At 50.3% G+C, this 14,401-nt stretch overlaps 1 protein-coding gene across 2 annotated transcripts in view; it reads left to right on the top strand.

Moving 5' to 3' along the window:
* LOC126541728 (neuroligin-4, Y-linked-like) overlaps positions 1-14,401 on the top strand; it is an 85,025-nt gene that overhangs the window by 64,188 nt on the left and 6,436 nt on the right. The window contains exons 2-7 of one of the 2 annotated variants that reach the window (XM_055076883.2): positions 927-1,076; positions 3,223-3,890; positions 3,989-4,296; positions 6,522-6,643; positions 7,282-7,565; positions 11,446-11,671. In XM_055076883.2, coding sequence (XP_054932858.2) covers positions 927-1,076; positions 3,223-3,890; positions 3,989-4,296; positions 6,522-6,643; positions 7,282-7,565; positions 11,446-11,671 — 1,758 coding nt within the window. Of the gene's footprint in view, positions 1-926; positions 1,077-3,222; positions 3,891-3,988; positions 4,297-6,521; positions 6,644-7,281; positions 7,566-11,445; positions 11,910-14,401 lie in introns of both variants that reach the window. The other variant, XM_050188637.3, reaches the window with a different exon arrangement.

The following is a 14,401-nucleotide window of genomic DNA, read 5'->3' as shown; positions in this document are numbered from 1 at the left end:
TATAACCGTTTTCGAGCACCGAAAACACTTGCGCACGTGTTGTTACGTTTCAACACGGCCAAGGGCATTAATTAAACGTTTACCACGAGGCAACCCCACCCATCCATCAGCGCCTATCCAGAAGTCAGCGCAACGTTGACACCGACTGTTGACGGGTTTACAAAAGGCCCCTCTCCCAGCACCTTGCTAAATATGCGGAGGCGTATTTAACATAGGAGGCAGAGTTCGGCGGAACGGTGTGATATCATGGGCGGAATATCGCAACCGATTCAGCGATTGTAACTGGCAGCGATACAGTCATCAGATTCCCTAGTCTAGTCGCCTAGGGAAGAGGGGGGTGTTAAAAGTAAAGACCTTTGCTGCACGAGGAGCTGATGTAAACTCAGACGTTTAATATGCTCCTGCATGGAGTGTGCTTCCGCATCTGGAGCCAGTGTAACTAACCTAAAATAAACCCTTTTTCCTTCATTTCTACTACTGGAAGTACTCATCGATGGGCTTGGCGGATTCCTGGCCCAAACGCCACCTCGAGCCGCAAAAGTGTTTTGTCCGGCGCACGCACGGTAACGACAGAAGCTGGTCTTATTGATTGCACAAGTCGACAACAGACCACTTCCTGATTACTTTTGTTTCGAGACCTTCGCCTAACGCGCACAGCGCAACTTTGGTTACAAGGGCAGCTCTAGCCTTTTCTACAAGCCACTGGCCTTGACGCGCGGCTTTAAAGAGGCCGCATTTTTGTCGAGTTGCACTTTCTTCCCTTCATTATTATAATCACTAATCAACTCCTTCTATTCCCCGTCCCTCTTTTCCAGTTTCAGAGCAGTAGGCCAGAGCACGATTTGGCTCAGGTCGACCTTTTATGCCTTTCTGTAAAAAGATCCCCCCTCTCTCTCACTCACTCTCTACTTTATGTTTTGGTGCAGTGGGCCGAGACGCCGTGCGGCTCCCGGTGCTGATGTTCATCCACGGCGAGTCGTACGAGTGGAACTCGGGCAACCCTTACGACGGCACCGTGATGGCCTCGCTCGGAAACGTGGTCGTGGTCACCATCAACTTCCGCCTGGGCATCCTCGGTGAGCGACGCACCGGCTGCGCCTAGCCGAAGCGTGAAGACGAAAGGTGGCGGCGTTGTCGTTAAATACCGGCTGCTCTGAGTAAGCGTCGCTAAGGGCCAAAACAAAACAAGACGAAAATACCGATGACATTGCGCTCGCCGTAACGATTGCGTAAATGAACGAGTTTCTGCCCCAGATTGACATCGTACTTGAAATGCACGCAATTAAAAGAGAGCTGCTTCGTCGTCGATTTCCAGTAAATTGGAGGGGCAGAGCAACTTATTCACCTTGGAGGCGATTTAAGGGCAACGTAAGAACAGCATTCAACTTATTTTTTGTAGCTTTTCTTCTTTAACGCTGCATTTGCGCTGCAGCATCAGCGACGCTGTTATCTAACTTAGCAGACGTCTTAAATACATTCATGAAAGGAAAGAACATGCTGAATTTCTTGTTCTTGCTTATGCAGCGGCAACAAAACCACATACGTACGCTTTGACTGATTAGAAGCATGGCTTTCCTTCGCGACATTCAGAACACTGAGAAATAGGTAAAATTGCTCGATAATTTGTGTGCTGCAAAAAACATTGACGTTGGCGTATGAGAAAAGTGTAGTTAACTTTGTTTTGCGAAAATGGTATAAAGAAACAAAGAAAGAAACAAATAAAGAAACAAAGAAAGAAAGACATCTTGAGACCTGACCTCACACAACAACGTCAACAAAAAGCGGCGTCGTGGGGACGCAGGAATGTGAAGCACACTCTCATTTTCTGCGAGGGCGTGCGGAGGCTGTCAGTGGAGCACACATCGGGGTGGGGATAAGATTTGAGATGCTCGCCTGTCGGCAGCACATAGCCTTGTTCCTCTAAAGGCACTTCGCAAAGAAACAAACAAAGAAACAAACAAACAAACAAACAAACAAACAAACAAACAAACAAACAAACAAACAAGAAGACAAACAGACAGACAGATAAAAGAACAAATAAACAGACAGACAGGCAAACAAACAAACAAACAAACAAACAAACAATAATGTCGACAACTAAATGATGACACAAGCTTTTTGCGTCGCATGCTTCTGACACCGACGCCTCATTTCAAAGTAAAGACTATAGCTAACTCATTGCAGCACTTCCCACCGCTATTCCTCTCCAGCGCTTCGCTTGAAAGCTGAACGGTGGTGACCCTGTTGGCACCCCAGGGCTATCCAGTGGCTTTCTGCCGCTGCATCGACTTTCCCGAAAAAAACATTTTGTGCGCGTGGCCCTACTGACAGACAGCGCGCCATGAGAGAGTTCTGTCAAGTATAAAGCGAATCTTGCCGCTAACCATTGTCCACGTGCCTGCAAACTTCAAAAGGGAAAGGTTTCGACTGTGCCATTTAAAGAACTAAAAAGGAAAAGTTCCACTGTTTACCTCCGATAGCGGAACTCTGAGGAAATGAGGTCAGTGAGATGACTGTACGTTGGGTTACCTTAATGTTGTTGCCCTCTTTGCTTAATGTTCTCTTGAAGGGAAGGCTGGAACGTTGTACTAAAGGAATGAATAAAGGAACGTTGTATCGATCGGTCTAGCGAACAAATGCAATTGCAGGACAAAGAAAAACATAAGACCCTCTTTTCTATCCTGCTTTTGTACTTCATTTCGTGTCATCTTAACATAGTAGCCAAAGAGCCGAACAATGTGCGTGTTTCGCATTCGTCTCTGCAATGTCCCAATATTAATCAGTTTTTTTCCCCTCTCAGCCACGTTTTGAAAACGACGAGTACGTGCGGTCTCAATGATCGTTTAACCAGTTAGACCCTCTTGCATCCTAGCTAGAAGTGCGTGTACGCTGCGTACACGCACTATGTCACATGACGTGTGTGACAACAATGTGTCACACACGTCGCGCCGGTCGTTTGTCCCATGCTACTGACATATTTATTGATCTAACTGTGAGCGCTTAAGGCATGTGTTACTACGCATATTGTTTGAACACTTATCATACGACTTTTAATCTTTTTTTCTTTGTTTTCATACTTGGCGTGTTGCTTTATTATAGTTCGGGATAACTCTAAAGCGGCACACATTCGCACGTTTCTTTCACTCGTTCAAGAACAACGACAACGAGGAGAACAACAATTCAACGTTGAGAACAAAAACAACGACAACAACGCTCTCGCAGGCTTCCTTCCGGCAATGGGCAACAGCGCACGGGCCAACAACGGCCTACTGGACCAGATCGCGGCGCTGCACTGGATCCGCGACAACATCGCCGAGTTCGGCGGCGACCCGGCCAACGTGACGCTGGCCGGCCACGGCACGGGCGCCGCCATGGCGCACCTGCTGCTGTTGGCGCCCATGGCCCAGTCGCTGGTGCACCGCGCCCTCCTGATGTCCGGCTCGGCGCTCAGCCCGTGGGCGCTGGCCCGGGACGCGCACGCGCACGCGCGTCACGTGGCCCGCGCCCTCGACTGCCCCGTGGCCGAAGAAGAAGGGCTCGTCGAGTGCCTGCGGCTGCGACCCGTGGGCGACCTGCTGCGCGTGCCGCTGTCCGTGCCCGACCACCTGAGCGCGTTCGGCCCCACGGTGGACGGCATCGTGCTGCGCGCCGAGCCCCTGGAGCTGACCGAGTCCCTCGCCTCGTCGGGCCGCCGCCTCGAGCTGATGATGGGCGTGTCGCGGTTCGAGTCGTACTTCTTCGTGAGTGCCTCGGAGGAGAAGTACGGCATCGAGGCGGACCGGCGGGACCGGCTGCTGCGCACGCTGGTGCGCAACCTCTTCTCCTTCCACCAGCAGGAGATATTCCTGACCATCGTCAACGAGTACACCGACTGGACGAAGCCCTTCCAGGTGAGCGCGTGTACATTCGGTTCCCATAATTGGGCATTTGCGCGCACGCGCTATTTCCTGTGCGAGCCGACTCCCGCATCGCCTGCTCGCCACCGCAGCATCCGCTCAACATCCTGGACAGCACGGGCGAGGCCGTGGGCGACGCGCTCGTGGTGGCTCCGCTGGTTCGCGCCGCGGGTCTCATGTCCCGTGTCGCGCCCACCTTCCTGTACGTGTTCGCGCACCAGGCCGAGCTCTCGTCGGACTACCCGAGCCGGCTCGGATGCGTACACGGCGAGGAGCTGGCCTTCGTGTTCGGCGCGCCGCTCGTCGCAGCCCTGGGACACTTTGGCCGCAACTACAGCCGGCCCGAGCAGGCGCTCGCCGAGGCCACCGTCGTGTTCTGGACAAACTTCGTCAAGTTCGGGTACGACGCGCCACTATCGCTTCTAATTCTCCCTTCAGTTGCATTGAAACAGTTGATGGTCCCGAAATGAACGCGACGAACGAGGTAAACAAAGTAGGCGTGGACAAACACTCACTTCCAACTACTTTCTCTTGAAGCCTCGCATCTAAGTTTTCGAAGAAAAAGAATCACATTCAAATAAAGCGGGTGCTGTACGAAAATGCGGCGCTGCTATACTCCCTCTCTTCGAGTCTAACTTCAACCATTAAAGAACAAATATTGGTTGATTGAATAAATATTTTATTTATGGGATGGATCTTTGGCCTAGTACGAGTATTGTGGAAGGGGAAAAAGTATGTCGGGAGTGCATGGTGCTATGCGCGGAGTAGGGTCTACATCAGGTGTAAAAGCCCGGATTCCTTGGGAAAAGCCAGGGGGATGGACTCCAGTGCTGCACGACGGTGCTCTAGACCACCCACCGCTCTGATCCACTCCTCGTAGCTCGGCATGTCTTCCTGGCGAAGGTACTTTCTCCGCACTGCAGTTGGTGGGCCGGACATTCCCACATCAAGGGCTTGGCAGTGGGTCGTACTGGTCGCTCGCATTCGCGGCAGGTGTGGCCGCTGTTGCGGGTGCCGTGTGCGTCGTCGTCAGCGTAAACGTCTTGCTGACTCTCCGCTGCTCGAAATTTTGCGCAAGTCTGCTACTTTTCTATAGTACGTCTGGCATGAGGGCAAAGCCGGAAAAGAAGCACTTGTCCGGTTCGGGGTAAAGGAGGAGGCGGTGTGTGGAAAGATAAATAATTAAACGGAACCGTAGATGTAAATTAAAGGACGCATTCTCAGCGATTTCTGCGCCAAAGAATAAATCAAAGAGTGGGGATCAACAAATATGCTCAGCTGTACAAACTCGATTCGAGTCTAACGGCAGCGCGTTTGACGAGACAAATACGAACATTAAGGTACATACACACGCACGATCGCTGTATGCGTGTATGTGTCCTGGTGTGTCATCTTCTTTGTCTCATCAAGTGCGCTGCCGTTGAATCGATAATGTCAATCCAACCAACAAGCCCACCAATATCGTCCTGAGCATGCACAAACTCATTGCGTATAAACGACGTAAAAGACGTCCTACGTTCGATATTCGGGTAGTAATGATAAAGTATGGTCGCGGAAAGAGAGAGAATTGTCTTACAGGGATCTTGCACGAAGCGTCGCGGCTGCTTATTCGAAGTGCCACTAGCATGGTGGAAACCTGACCCCTAGCGCCACCCGTTTGTCTTCGGCAGCGCTGTGACCAACACTCCAAAGAGAACGCCAGAATGTTTCGCTTAAACCTGCCTATCAAGGTGTCAAAGTCCGCGGAACTATAGTTCAGTCACGAGTTATCTCGGTGGCGGTTTCTAGTGAATTTCTGTGTGCGTGTGGCGCTGCGTGCTTGCGCGTAACACGACTCGCTGGTCAACAACCTTCAGGAGTGGAGCATTTACAGAACCATAGAAACGAAGCACGAGATCAACGAAGACAACGCTTATATAGACCAATGTGAGCGTTTACCTGTAAAGCATGTGAGTTCTGCAACGCAGTTGCTTTACAGGATCCACATATCAAACGCAACCGGGTCTTTTCGACGTTTTATTTTTATTTCGACCGAGTTTTAAAGCGTAGCTTTGTTTGGCTCTTCACTTTGCATGTACGCCTGTCTGACTATGTTGGGCCGATCTCAGAGTTAGTGTAACCTAAAGTGGTGACTTGGTGGGCCGATCTCGATACCTGTGATTTTGGAGACGGTGAACCGTCAGAGGACCCGCATGCCTCGAAGCATTGACTAATAGAGCTAACTAATAAACGTTGCCACAGCGTATTTCAGCGGATCTACCATTGGGGGGAATTCTGCAAGTGTCCATCTGGTGGAAATGTCCATTTCGTCTGCTGCTAAAGTGATGATTGGCTGGGCTGGGGTGCGCGTCAGTAGGAGACAGGCACTCCGAGCCAATCATCACTTTAGCAGCAGACGAAGAGGACATGACCTCTAGGTGGACACTTGCAGAGTACCCCCCAGGAAGCTATCACTTGACTTGGGCAATAATTCGCAGATGGTTTCTGCCCATTCTTTTTTTCCATCGCTGTTCCTTAAAAACCACCACATGGCAACTCGACTTGTTTTTCGAGGTTATCAGATTTTAACAGACCTCTCAATATGCGAACCTCTTACGCTAGATCCACCCGCCCTCAATTCCGCAGGGACCCCAGTTACACGGGACACGGCGGTGGATTGACCGGGAGCGAACTGCACGCCAAGGGGCGCTTCGAGCGCATTGCTTGGCCACCTTACGAACCGGCGCATCAAAAGTACCTACTCATCGGTAAGGAAAAGCTTGCTCTTTACGGCTTATGGTCAGGCTACTGGTTTCTTTTCATTATCGTGGCACGCACACAGCGCATACGTTGTTCTCTCCTAAGACACTGAATCCACTGTATATTTTTGGCGCGTTTGCGTCATGTTAGTGGAAAGATTGATGGTCGCAAAATAAGAGTGCTCTGTTTGTAAGAGACGCACCTTCGCTAGCGTGAACTCAACTCGTACTCGCTTTGCCGCAAGCCTTGATTACACCCATATGCCGCTCGAAGAATGCCTTAAAAAAAGAGCTGTTATAACTGTTGTCACTACATGAGCCTCATAAGTTGCATGGTGTTTCTCACTGTTCACTCATTCAAACCTGGTAACTTTTCTTCTGGAAAGGCTTATTCTTCTAGTACATAAATCAGGCTGGCGCCCCGTATTGGTCACGGGATCTCTTTTGGCCGTTGAAATGACACGTGCCTCAGATCGTCTCTCTCACAACGCGCTCGTGATATTGCTCTGACGTCCGCGCACGATTCCCAGCTGATATATTGACAGCGACGGACATACGAGTTCGAGGGCGTCGAACAAGTTGAGTTCCGGAGCGAAGACAAAGTTCCGAGTGATGACCTTCTTCTTTTATGTGTATGCCTCGCTCAGGGTTGAAGCCCAAGGTGAAGGACCACTACCACGCACACCGGCTCTCGCTGTGGCTGCACCTGATACCGCAGCTGCATCGGCCGGGTGCCCCCGAGGCGCACCACTTGCTCGAGGACCACGACAACCCGCTCAGCTACGACGGCCACGTGCGTTCCCTGGACGGCGTCGCTCCCGCATCCTCGTCCTCTTCGTCTTCGTCCACGGCGCCCAGCAGCAGCAGCACCAGCAGCAGCAGCAGCGCCGCCCCGCTGTCGCCGGCGCCCGGTGTGCCGCAGGCATCGCAGGCGAGTGCGGTCGCTGACTTCCGCGACAGGATACATATATGGGTCATTTCATCTCAAGTGTACTCGGTGCTTTGTTCGACCATCTCCTATTCTGCTGAAAAAAAAAATCATACTGTTTTACCTCAATGTTGGAAGTAATTATTCAAGAGATATAAAAAAAAATTCTAATGCCGTGAGGACGCTTCGAAGGTCGCGCACACAAGTGAAACTATGCCAGGCAGAAAAATTTCTACAAAGTTATTGCTTTGACCTGCTACTGCGAATATTTTCTTTATGTAGTCGCCAGACGCTACTCTTTCATGACTATTGTGGTTTATTACTTTTTGTTTAATTTACATAATTTTTAGCCGTAAGGAAAAGCCTATAATTGCCCCTTGTTTAATATTTTTATTTAAAATAAACTAACGCTTCCATGAGGAATATATTCAGAATGTGGGCTTGGCATCTGTGTATACTAGATGATAGAAATACTCTGATAAGAAATAAAACCTAAACTTTCGCTTAATGTCATGGCAGAAATTAAAAAAAAATTACGTTCTGACTCAATTTGTGGCTTCATTTTCACAATGTAGCGTTCTAAGTTAAAATATGGCTTAGTCAGCAATGCATGGTATGCTTTGCTGCCTATCCTCTATGTAGAAAGATTTAACGGATTAAATTTTGTTTTAAAATTAGCTGTAGCTTTATTGAAAGGGAACGAAAGTCGTGTTAATGCTGGCTCCATTAACAGAGGAATCGCAACGAATCGTCATCGAAGCCGTGTCATCGGCACGAGGTATTGCCAGAGCACTTAACGACAGATTTTCCAGACGCCCGATTTTTCGGACATGCCCGATAATTCGCATGGCTTTGCGGCACCACTACGTACTCCATATAGTCAGTGTATATTGCCCTGGCTGTAGGTCTCAAATGGCATTAATTAAAGCCACCACGGCCTCCATTTTGATTATCTCGCCGCCTCGAACCGGCACTCTCCCACGCAGATCCGCTGGCAGCCGTAGCCACCACTGCGGCAACGTTAGGCCTGGCTGCTTCTACGTTAGCTATTAAGATTCTTGCCGTGCGGTGCTGTGTTTTTCATTGAAAGAATTCGTCGCTGTCAGCAATGGCACTGACTCCGCCTTTGTGGTCCTCGCGATTGGCTTCGAAGCTCGCAGAACACAGCGCGTTCCGTAATGCCAGTCTTTGAAAGTTAGCTTCGCCTCAGTACAACAATGTTATGCGGTGAAGTGTAACAAGCGTGGGAAGGGGCAATTGTCACGGAACACAGTATGTATTCCTTAATTATAACGCGCGTGCACCCCAGTCTTCTGTCACAGTACGAGCACTGATATGCCTAATATGTTTACTGGCAGGCCTTAAGAGCTTTTTAAGACGTGCCTGAGGCAATTTTACCCCTTAAGGGCAGGTAAAGACATGCATTCATTTTTTTGTCGACTGTTCGATTTTTCGTATGTTTTCGCAGCCCCTAGGGCGTCCGAAAAATCGGACGTTGCCTGTAAAACTGACCAAAATGATGCTTCAAATGATCCATGGGGTGAACGCGTGGCAGAAGGAGGATGAGAACAGAAAGGACCGACACACTGAGGAATTAACGGGAAAGGAAGCGTGCCGCCGCCTTTTCGAAGTAGCTTGAGCTCAAAAAAACAAAAAGAAAAAGACCAAAGTGTTGACTGACGCGGAGATGCAGGCGTCCCTCATCCAAACCAAAATAAACTCTTTAAAGCAGTGAAACCCAACACTGAGATGTTGTGTACGGGCTGAGAGTATGTCAGGGCAGTTGAGGTCGACTTCCCAGCTGGTGAGAGAGAATCTTAGTTGTGACAAAGTTCAGGCCTCATACCGATGAGCTAGCTATCAGTTGATAGAAATAGCTCATTTTCAAAAATATTTACTTATTTATGCATCTCCTTATCATTCGTATTTGAATATGTTCGACTCAATTTGGAATGGGCTTCACCATTTCTTTCGCTGTGCATTTTACTAACACCTTCCTTCTGTTTTCTTTTTAAATAAAGTAGATATTACTCCTTACTATTCAAACTGGATTAAGTCTTTTTTTTTGTTTTAACATGCTTACTAGAGAGTGACAGCATCGGGCAAATGGTGTCAGCCTGTCTTGACATAAAACAAAGTTCTGGCTCATTCAGGGAATCTTGCAAAGGTGCTCAGGGAAAACCTGGAAAACTTAGGGAATTTGGAAATGTCAACTTGCTAGACACCTTGTAAAACAAAAAGTAATAAACGACAATACTCATGAAAAAGTACCGTCTGGCGACTATATAGAAATATTCGCAGTAACAGGTCAAAGCAATAACGTTGTAGAAATTTTTCTGCCTGGCATAGTTTCACTTTTGTGTGCGTAACCTTCGAAGCGTCCTCACGGCATTAGAAAATTTAAAAAAGAATCACTTCAATAATTACTTCCCACATTGAGGTAAAACAGAAGGATTTTTATCAGCAAAATCGGAGATGGCCGAAAAGACACCGAGTACACTTGAGATGGAATGACACACACACACACACACACACACACACACACACACACACACACACACACACACACACACACACATATATATATATATATATATATATATATATATATCCCAGATGAGGAAAAAAGAAAAAAAGCTTTCCTGTAAACGACAGAAATCCTCGTAATTTAATGCCGTTGGTAGGTTTTCTCGACATGGAGGGCGGCGCAGTTTCAGCAGCACATCACTGAGAAAAATAAATAAATAAATAAACACATAAATATAACTAAATGTGCAACGTGCTCCTGTGTATGAATGACCGAGAGTCGCCGACGCAACAAGTGCTGCATCGTGCCTCTCGTCTGATCAGCTCAATTGTATTGATGAGATTAGAGAGAAATCTAATAATATTTGGGATAATAACAATAATAAAAGAGGAGAAGTGGTTGATTCGATTGAAGGCGTTTGAGTGCCCGCTTAAAGCGGTGTGTGTATGTGAAAGAGAGAGAGAAGTCGGAGGGCGTTTGGCGGCTGCACGGAGATGAAGCCATGCATGGCGTCTGCCAGCCTCAGCGCATCGTTCCAGGAATGACAAGAGTCCGTGTATACTTCATTACCAGTTGCCTGAGCGGTCACGACCGTTCTGGGAATGCCGGGAGGAGATGCGACACTTCCCGCGCTTGGTATCGCATGAGCTCCTCAGGACACGATATACTTAACTCCTCATACTTGGGCGGGGGTGGGGGGTGGGGGAAGAAAAACCTCGGCTACGCATGGCTCGCATGTATTTTCCTGAATGCCGCAAAATCCTTTGCACTGACGCAATCGCCAGAGGAAGCACGAGTCGCGATTCAGAAATCCGGATGCTGTTTATGCCGAGTTCGTTGCTGAGGTTTCTGTGTAAGGACAAAGTGAGGAGAATATGAACGAACAGTTCGGCTGGCATTTTGATCAGAAGTAACCTGACCAGCCGGGGGCGTAGACATGCACAAAGTAGAGGGACATAGAGAGAGGGGAATGATTATACCTCGGTCCTGTGAGTAGGGACGCTCTATAGTTTGCCCCCACACCATTTGGTGTCTGGTGGAGCCCGGAGGTGACGGTGAAAGACAAATAACACGGTACAATGTCATATGCCTTACTGTTATTAAGAGCGCCGAGTCACACGAGCAAGCATTGTTTCCCTTTATGTTTGAACGAGAAATGCAGAGTGGCTGTTCATGCAATTAGGCGGCTCTGTAGCCAGCCAAGACGGAGCGAATTCGGGGCAGCCGAGAATGTGGTGGGTGGGAGGCGTTGCGGAGGAGGTGTGACCGCCTCTGACACGCGTCTGTGGCGCCCGGTCAGAGTCTGGAAACGGCCCGAGGCTCGCCTTCACCTGACAGCGGTGTCGGCGCGCGCAGGGCAACGAGAGTGGCGCGTGGCCCGCCGAGGCGGCGTCGACGGCCCGGCCCCTGTGGGAACCGCTGTCCGGCGGCGGCTACTCGACCGCGCTCAGCGTCACCATCGCCGTCGGCTGCTCGCTGCTCGTGCTCAACGTGCTCATCTTCGCCGGCGTCTACTACCAGCGCGACAAGACGCGGCTGGAGGCCAAGCTGCACAAGCGAAGCTACAAGCTGGCCAAGCCCGGTGAGCCACCCCACCTGACCACCGCGGGCGGCAAGCCGCTCGCGCTGCGCGCGCCGCCGCCGTCGCCCGTGGGGCCCGCCGGCGGAGGCGGCGGCGGCTGCGGCGGTGGCGCCAACATGGCGGGCGCCGGCAACGCTGCCACGCTGCCGCCCAAGGCGCCGCCGCCGATGCCCGAGGCACAGCCGCTGCTCGCGCAGGGCGCCAGCCTGGCGCGGCTCGTCCTGCGTACCCGACCGCCGTGAGTATAGTGTCTGCCAAATTAAGGAAAGTTACCCGCACTTCTCCCGTAAGAGTTATTATTGCGATAGCAATTATACGCCGGGCACTCCAGATGCATTACTGCCGTCGGCGGCGCCGTGAGGTTCCGTATAAATCCACGTGCGGCAATATCGCCGCCGCGCGTCGTGTGCTGTATGTGCGAGTGAAAGCTTGCGAGGGTGAGCCTGTGATCGCGGCTCAATCTCGCGCACGCAAGGGAGGAGAGCGGGGAGGAAGCGCGCCGTCTTCCGTCGCGCGCGAGGCTCCGGGGTGAGGGGAGGGAGGGGGGAGCGCGTTCTACTGCGAGCGGCTGCGTGCGCCTGCCCGTGCTGCTGTATCTTGGAAGCCATCTCCGACGGGAACAGAGTCCACCGCGCACTGCGTTTTCGCAGCTTCGTTCGCGTTGACGCGAGACGCAGCGCGAAGGTCAATTCGCTCGCTGCTGCTGCCGCGCTTCCTCACTCCAGCGATTTGACAGCGAGTTTCCGCGGTCATCGTGTGATATGTGTTCATGTTTGCTTGTGCGTGTTTGACACCATGCTTGTTAATTTATTTAGTATGCCTATGTTTACAAGTTTATATGGCCAGTAATACTACTATCCTTACTTCGTATACACAGCTGTCCACTAATTTGCTATCGCAATCGATGCTTCGCCTTTCGGGTGAAACTGCGACTTCTTTCAACTTAATTTCGGCAAGGACAAAGTAAGATTCGGCTTAACGCGTCCAGGTTTACTGCTCATATTTTCTATTTGTTAGGGACAACAATGATAAACGGCCTTAGTAAAAGCGGCAAGTGTGGAGTGGGTGAGGGAGAGAGGATGATCGACCCCTGCCGCGCGCACCGTGTAATCTGTCCCGAGGTGCTATTCCGGACGTCGTCGAATTTAGCCATTGTGTCGAATTTGGTAATGGCGGCAAGCCAATCAGAGATTCCGTAACAGCCCTCTGGGCCTCTCTGAATAATTAAAAATACCGCCACTATACAGAATATGACAATGTGACTGAATTTGACAATGTCCAGAATAGAACACCCGCTCTAGGTGGACATACGAGCTATTCCGCGGCTGATGGAAAGCCATCGGCACTGAACGTTCTTTAGTCGTTTGCCCTTTCAAGTACTGGCCGAGCCAAATGCTGCGCACTTATTTCGCTGACATGACGAGAACCGGTGTATTCAAGCATCACATGGCTGATGGCAGAATTCTACAGAATCGTATCGCGTGCCGATATTTTTTTTTTTCGCTAGGTGGTTGCATGCATAACGATGGCTTAGCGTGTTTGAAATCGCACAGCCGTGACAGGAGAGAGAGAGAGAGAGAACAATTACCAGTCTGGAAGCTTCGGACAACGAGAGAACCAAAGTGCGATTAAATTTTTACTCGCCCTCGCAGAAACGAAGACGACGATATGCAGCTTTGTGTTCACTACCACGTCCTGAATTTACTTCCACAAGCTCGCTAGTTTGACCGCGCAGCAGACGAGCAGCGAACATGGCGCAGGCCATCGAACTTTTTACAAAAATGTCCCTAACTGCAGTCGGCGTGGCGACGCAGAGTGCATCGAGTTATTACGTATTTATTAATAGAGTATTATGGCGCAAGAGCTACGACGACCAAAGAGCGCCAGTGGGACAAAAAAGATTCGACGAGTACATTAGCACTCCGCTTCTTCCTCGCTGCTCGCCCTCTTTGAACGGTAGCCTTCGCTAACGAGCTTTTGAAAGCATCGGCTCTAGGTACTAGCCTTGTCTTCAGAGAAAGACCGCGTGTCATTAGAGCCGGTCTTAAATCTCTCTTGCCTGCACGAAATATAACGGCTGGGCCCGCCGCATCTCGGTGTCGTCACGCTCTGCAGCGTATCTGCGGGCGATCTTGACCGATAGGATTTTACGTCCCGAAGCGGCTCGCAGGATTAAGATGGGCGTGTGCCGTCTGTCTGCGTTTGCGTTGTAACACGAAACCGTGGTGCCGAATGACTCTGGAGTAATTGTGACCACTTGGGTTTCTTTAGCGTGCACGTGAATCCCGCACATTGGCGTGGTGTTCCGCCTCTGTCGGGATGCGGGCTAGGAATCGAACCCACAACCTCGCACCCGGAGACAGGACGTCGCAGCCAGTGAGCCACCGAGGCGGGATTGGTCGACAACTGTGCTTGCTGGGATGTGTGATAAGCGAGCTTTCTCAGTCACGTGGTCGTCCGGAATTCGATTGCCCCTTAATCGCATCTGTGACGGCAGTTTGAATTTACATCAAATTATCTCCGAGTTGATTGGTCGGCTGATCCTATACGCGATGAGACTCGACCCACTACACGGTGCCGCGGCCCTGAGTAAATAAGTGATGATGTCGGTTGTTGTATAAAGGGAAGAAACGAAGGAGGATGTGCCTCGGTCTTGGTAATTGGCTCACCTGTCTTGGACAGCTGAACTTCCTGCGGCCAAAGAAGTGAAGAAAAAGAAAGATTGAAGGA

Source organism: Dermacentor andersoni, chromosome 2, assembly GCF_023375885.2.
Source record: "Dermacentor andersoni chromosome 2, qqDerAnde1_hic_scaffold, whole genome shotgun sequence".
In the NCBI taxonomy this organism is placed as follows: Eukaryota; Metazoa; Arthropoda; class Arachnida; order Ixodida; family Ixodidae; genus Dermacentor; species Dermacentor andersoni.
This window is presented reverse-complemented; position numbering and strand designations above follow the sequence as displayed.